This window comes from Balaenoptera musculus, chromosome 9, assembly GCF_009873245.2.
Source record: "Balaenoptera musculus isolate JJ_BM4_2016_0621 chromosome 9, mBalMus1.pri.v3, whole genome shotgun sequence".
NCBI lineage: Eukaryota > Metazoa > Chordata > Mammalia > Artiodactyla > Balaenopteridae > Balaenoptera > Balaenoptera musculus.
This window is the reverse complement of record NC_045793.1, coordinates 74666892-74673707: the sequence shown is the minus strand read 5'-3', so window position 1 is coordinate 74673707 and position 6816 is coordinate 74666892. Positions and strand designations below refer to the sequence as shown.

General features: G+C 50.3%; 1 protein-coding gene across 1 annotated transcript; it reads left to right on the top strand.

Annotated features, from left to right (window-relative positions):
• Positions 1–565: 565 nt before the first annotated feature.
• SP8 (Sp8 transcription factor) lies at positions 566–3081 on the top strand. The gene is made up of 2 exons (XM_036864137.1): positions 566–586; positions 1585–3081. Exons 1-2 carry the CDS (start codon positions 566–568, stop codon positions 3079–3081), a joined length of 1518 nt encoding a protein of 505 aa, XP_036720032.1.
• The last annotated feature ends 3735 nt before the right edge of the window (positions 3082–6816 follow it).

Below are 6816 nucleotides of genomic sequence, written 5' to 3'. Positions count from 1 at the left end.
TGTCACTCACAGTTACACTACACTCACACCCTTCTCCTCAACACTTTACTGGTCCGTCCCTCTTAGCCCCCTTTGTCACACATGCAGCTAAACTGTCACTCACAACCCCCTCTCCCTCTCTGCACTGTCCCTCCCCTCCCCCCGTCACTGTTACACTGCCATACTCTTGCCCCCAACCTCCCCCCATCCCATCCCTCAGTCTGCACTGTCTTCTTCTCAGCTTGGTCACACTCGTACACAGTTACACTGTTATACACACACACAACCGCTTTGCAACACACACGCAGTCACCCGCGCCACTCCCGCTCCAAACACCACCCCCCCCCATCCCCCCGAGGCGGCCGGCGGCGGCGCCGATGACCTCACGGCGCGCGCGCGGCGCGGCCCGGCGAGGCCGCAGATTGGCTGGCCGCGCCTCCGCGGCACTTCAAAGCCGGAGAGGGAGCTACAATTGTGGTGGAATGGGCGGAACTGATCATTGTATTGCACACCTCTAAAAAAAACACTGCCTCTGATTTATCAATATAAAAAAGATCCTCTGAGAGGAGGAGGGCACTTTTGTGTGATGGCAACTTCACTTCTAGGGGTGAGTCTCAGGATTTTCTCTTGCTGGTTTAATTAGTTTCCTTTTATTGCCGATCGGAGGGGGTTAAAGTCGCCCCGGCCAGGCCACGGGCTATCAGTCTCTATTGAGAGCTTTTTTTCCCCCTTTAAATACAAGTGAGTTTGGAGAAAAGAAAGAGGGGGAGAGGGGGGCAGAGTCACTTTTTTCAGAGCAGGAAAAGGTTCGAAGGGCATTTAGACAAGCCACCTCGCAGCGCCCGGCCTCTCCCCGCCCGGGAGACGTGCGCCCAGCCCATTTTACGTGCGACGATTTTGGGGGTAAAGAGAGCAAGTTTTTCCTCCTGGGCAAACTGCAGATCTTCCCTCTTCCCCTTAGAAAATTCCGCAGCCCGCCTTGTCTTGCAGGTACGTTGAACCCGTCTCTCCCTCTCTTTCTCTTTTTTACTATTGTAGACTTTTTTTTTTTTTTTTTTTAAGAAAATCAGGAAGAGCGAGCCAGCTCTATAGTTTGACGTCTTTTGGCCTGGGAGAAACAACCCAGGATGGGTTTCTGGGGACCGGAACAGGATTTTCAAAGCTCTTCTGTGGATTACAGGGGTAGCGCTCTTAAAAGCAATCCAATGGTTTTTCCCCAGGCTTCTCCGCAAAGGAATCTTCCTTCCTCCCCAATCTGGACTTTTTGCTTGCTTGTTTGTTTCGAAGTGCCTGGGGCCTTGTGTGCACAAGAGTGTTGTTTTAGCTGAGAACACTTGTCAAACTCTTCTTTAGCATGGCGCTTTGCTCCCGAATCAGACGCCGGCAGCCAAACTTGTCCCCTCCCGTAGAGTAGGAAGCAGCCGGGCGCCGGGGCTGTTGGGGGAGCCAGGTGAGTTGGTGGCGCCGCGCCGCAGCGAGAAATGGGGTGCAGTGGGGCGTTTTGGAGGCTACCGGAGGACTGATGCACATTTCCTTCCTCCCTCCCCCACCGGCCCTTTGCCCACCTCCCCTCCCCCACCCCTTCTCCTCTCCTCCTTCTCTCAGGAAGAACCGAGGTTGGGATCGACTCCTTTGGCCATGCTTGCTGCTACCTGTAATAAGATCGGCAGCCCCAGCCCGTCTCCCTCCTCCCTCTCGGACAGCTCATCTTCCTTCGGCAAAGGCTTCCACCCCTGGAAACGTTCCTCGTCCTCCTCCTCCGGCAGCTGCAACGTAGTGGGCTCCAGTCTCTCGAGCTTCGGCGTGTCGGGCCCCTCCAGGAACGGCGGCTCGTCCTCGGCCGCGGCGGCTGCCGCGGCGGCTGCGGCTGCGGCTGCGGCCCTGGTGACCGACTCGTTCAGCTGCGGCGGCTCGCCGGGCTCTAGCGCCTTCTCCCTAACCTCCAGCAGCGCCGCCGCCGCCGCCGCGGCAGCCGCCGCCGCCGCCTCGAGCTCTCCCTTCGCAAACGACTATTCGGTGTTCCAGGCCCCTGGCGTGTCGGGGGGCGGCGGCGGCGGGGGCGGCGGCGGCGGCGGCTCCTCGGCGCACTCGCAGGACGGCTCCCACCAGCCAGTGTTCATCTCCAAGGTGCACACCTCTGTGGACGGACTGCAGGGCATCTACCCGCGCGTGGGCATGGCGCACCCCTACGAGTCGTGGTTCAAGCCCTCGCACCCCGGCCTGGGCGCCGCCGGCGACGTGGGCTCGGCCGGCGCCTCCAGCTGGTGGGACGTGGGCGCGGGCTGGATCGACGTGCAGAACCCGAACGGCGCGGCGGCGCTGCCCGGCTCGCTGCACCCCGCCGCCGGGGGGCTCCAAACCTCGCTGCACTCGCCGCTCGGAGGCTACAACTCGGATTACTCAGGCCTGAGCCACTCAGCCTTCAGCAGCGGCGCTTCTTCACACCTGCTCAGCCCCGCCGGGCAGCACCTCATGGACGGCTTCAAGCCTGTGCTGCCCGGCTCCTACCCAGACTCGGCCCCGTCGCCGCTGGCCGGAGCTGGGGGCTCCATGCTGAGCGCGGGGCCGTCTGCGCCGCTGGGGGGCTCCCCGCGCTCTTCCGCCCGCCGCTACTCCGGCCGTGCCACCTGCGACTGCCCCAACTGCCAGGAGGCGGAGCGGCTGGGCCCGGCCGGGGCGAGCCTGCGGCGCAAGGGCCTGCACAGCTGCCACATCCCGGGCTGCGGCAAAGTGTACGGCAAGACGTCGCACCTCAAGGCGCACCTGCGCTGGCACACGGGCGAGCGGCCCTTCGTGTGCAACTGGCTCTTCTGCGGCAAGCGCTTCACGCGCTCCGACGAGCTGCAGCGGCACCTGCGGACCCACACCGGCGAGAAGCGCTTCGCCTGTCCGGTCTGCAACAAGCGCTTCATGCGCAGCGACCACCTCAGCAAGCACGTGAAGACGCACAGCGGCGGCGGCGGCGGCTCGGCGGGGTCAGGCAGCGGCGGCAAGAAGGGCAGCGACACCGACAGCGAGCACAGCGCCGCGGGCAGCCCGCCCTGCCACTCCCCGGAGCTGCTGCAGCCCCCCGAGCCCGGGCACCGCAACGGCCTGGAGTGACGCGCACCCCGCCCCTGCCCCTCTCGCCTTCCCCCTCCCACCTTGGTCCGCTTGGGCCCTGTGGGTCCTGGCCTCAGTTCCAGCCTCTCTACACTGCACCCTGCTCACTCTCTCTGTCTCTTTCTGTCCGTGTCCCTCTCTCTTTTAACTCCCTCTGTGACAACTTTGTAAAGGGAATGTGGACATGTAAGTAACACGCGTTGCTTTCCTGGGCCCTGGCTGTCTCTCTCCACCGGGTGACACTGTCGGAGCCCAGTACAGCCCGAGCCAGCGCCTCGCCGGGCCTTTAATTCTGGTCCTCTCCTCCTCGTCCTCCCTCCGCCATCCCCAGCTTTGACGGGCACATCTTTTAGAGGAAAGCGGCCACTGGAGGTAGAGCTGGACCGATCCAGTGCCTGGGAGACCGGGGGCCTCCGCACGGGCGGTAACAACTAGGCTGAGCAAGGCTGAGCGGCGCCGTGGGGAGGGCGAGGCAGTAGGCCCACCCATGGCCGCCCCCCGCCCCCCCGGGCTAGCCGCCGACTTGGTACCAGAACCTCAGTCTCGGGCGTCTAGGCTGCGGAGCGCCCTGCCGCGCCGCTGCCTGTCCTGCGCAGAGCCGTCGGGAGCCCATCTGGCGGCACCGAGACCAGAGTTTCCTAGTTTAGCTCTCCGACGTCAGCTCTGCCTCCTTTTCTTTGTTCCCTGGGGTGGAACCGAAGCAAGTTTCAGCTAAGGGCAGTCTTGGTGAATCGATGCAGCAGCCTTCTTTTATCTTTATAACTTTTTTTTTTAACAAACAAACAAACAAAAAACTAAAGAAAAAAAAAAAAACAGCCTCCTTCCATTTGGTTTCCCTTCTAGATAGCTTTTCCTCTAGCAGTGAGCAAGTCTTTCTCTCGAAACTTTGCTAATATTGATCCCAAAGTTATTTTGATCGCATTAACTTAACTTATGGTTTGGGGGTGGGGGTGAGGGTAGGTGTCTTTTTCTTATGCAAAAATACCCCTTTCCGGTGAGACCAGATTAACTATCTCCGTGTTTGTCCTTTTCTACCTCGTTTTCACCACTCCCGAGCATAATCTTTTTTTTTTTTTTGGTAGTCTAGCCGTCAATTTGCATAGTAACCATTTCTGTAAATTTTTGCAATTCGTTGAAGATTCTTAGTGTTAAACTTTTTGTGTGTGTGTGATTCAAACTTATAAAGAAGTGAAGAAGCTGTCGTTTATTTCAGACGAGGCTGTAGTTTAAATGCCAAAAGGGAAAATAGAAAAAAAAAATTGTAAGATATATCTGAACCTAATGGTTTGTACAACTGGAGAATCGTTCTAGATTAGGTATCAATTAACTATAACTCCACCAGTGTATGGGTGCGAGGTGCAGTTGTCCAGGAGACGATTTTGTATAGTATTTTTCTTGTACATTACTTCCAGTAAATATTTGAAAATATATTGAAGTAAACTTTTTTTTTTTTTGTCACAAGAAAATATTAAGAGTTATTCTTGCAGTTCTGATGAGCTGCAGGTTTTTTGAACTCACTTCTGGAGGTGCAGAGCCACAAACGCACTTTCCGGGCCTAGTTTTGCTCGAGTATGAATTTAGAATAGGTATCAAACTGTAACTAAGACAATATTTGATAAATGTGGGATGACACTTAATTTAATGGAGCATGTACTTATTTGCATTTGCTGGCAGTTCAGGCATAGTTAAAGTGAGAGTTCTCCTATATTTCATAAAAACTGGGTCTGCCAAAACCCATGTGTTAAATAAATTGTCCAAGTGAATCTCAACTAATTTTGGCCTTTGTGTATTTCCTGAAGGTAATATTGTTAACTGTTAATAAACACTCCTGACACTACATTTAAATGTTTGCAGATTCTGCAAACTAATTGCTCATTGTAATGTTGAAATAATTTGGATATTTCACATTGAAATGAAAAGCCTTTCTCTGGAACATTTTAGACTTGCATTTTAAATGCATGAAATGTAATTGATTTATTTGTAATATTTTAAATGGTATTAATAAACTCAGATAAAAGACTAGGTCAGTTAATTTGTATTTTTTTTCCTTTTTAAACTATGGACATTTGCAGTTATCTTCAGTTAAATGTCTAATTTAAACAAAATATAATCCTGTTTGTGGTAATATTTAAATAATTGCCTTTAAGATATTACTTAGATGGAATGCTATATTTGGCGAAGCTGTGTTTTCTCTATTTACCAAGATAAAGACTGTAGTGTCTCAGAAATGTAATTAATTATTTACCAGTAGATATAGCTCCAAGCATCAGGATTTACTGACCTCTTAAAATTTGTACAAAGTCACCAAACAATTCAAAGAAATTTCTCTGTTCTGCTTTCTTCTCACTCTCCAGAAGGATTCAGGTTGTTGGCCATTGATTGCATTTGGTATTTAAAACGCCAAGTCTTACACTAGAAGATCAATACATCTAAAATAAAAACATGGGTTTGGGGATAACTTTTGTTGTTAGGGGGTGGAGGAGGTCAGGCTAACAAAAGCTGGTTTTTGGCATTCCATGTCTTAGCTAAAGATTATGTAGAGGTAAATATCAGTAGTAGATTCCTGTTGAAATGAGTTATCTGTTCTTTTAAAGTCTCTAAACAGCCACCAAAGAAAAGGAAGGTTAAACCTTAATCTATCTACTAGGCTATTGTTCATAGGTGTCAATGATGCCAATAAAAAAATATTGTCTTGTTATGTCTAAGTGCATTTAAGCAATGGGTGTTCCTTGAGCCATACTTTGAAACATAAAATACTTTAAATGTTGATTGCTGTTTTATCAAACTATTTCACTATTAGATTAATATTATTATTTTGAAACAAACTGAATAAAAAGTTAGAGTGTTCAGATTCTTATAAGTTTAGCTTCTTTCTTTCCGTTTGCATTCCCCCACCCTAAGTTCAGTCTTGGTGTGCATCTTGAACTGAAAATTTTCCAATGAAATTTATATAAAGTCTTTATGATCCATAGAAATGGAAGTGAAAATAGAATGCTATAAATACTGTAAATTCAGAAGAAAAAAACAATTAGGGATAAAATATTTTAGAATAATGCAGTTTGTGCCCAAGTAGCAGAGTGCCTTAATCCTGTTGCCTATGCTGATGTTTGAGACTTCCAATCCCTATGGTTTTAGGCAAGCAAGTTAGCTCTGATTCTTTGCTATACTATAGCTCTAAATAATGGTTTTAAAAAGTAAAATAGTCTCTTTTGTCACTTTCTTCCTAGGAATCACACACACAACACAATTTAAGTGTTGCTTTTTTATTGAAAGTTGCAGAGTTGAGGGATTCGGAGAAAACAGTTCTGAATGAGTTAAATGTAGTGGCAGGTAAGCAGAAAGCTTGGTACATTTATAATATCAGTTGTATTGTACACAGAATCACATTTGATTTACGAAGTGGGTGATGACAAGGAGAGAGATTGTCTGGAAGAAGATTTCTTTGGGGTGGATGAACGGGGACAGATTTTTCTGTAGCATAGATGTTCAAACTTTCACTTTCTTCCTTTGGCTCCTCCTCTCTGTTCTACCTTTGCTTTATTTTGTATTGTTGGTTATTGAGCAGTATTTCTAGATTCATTTCCTGCAGGGTGGGCAGGGTTCCCTTTTGGGGATGAACATCTTTTTGGAGGATAGAGGATGAAGTGCAAACTTGTGGTTTCTTCCTGCTTTATCTGTGCTAAAGCACCTCTTAGCAGTGCCTGCAGGCTCACTCGAATGAAGCCAAAGTCTTGG

What these genes read in the sequence shown, in the direction of transcription:
- SP8 (XM_036864137.1), top strand. Translation starts at nt 566, where the DNA reads ATGGCAACTTCACTTCTAGGG. An exon ending in TGGCAACTTCACTTCTAGGG is followed by an intron (nt 587 to 1,584) that starts GTGAGTCTCAGG and finishes TCCTTCTCTCAG; the next exon opens with GAAGAACCGAGGTTGGGATC.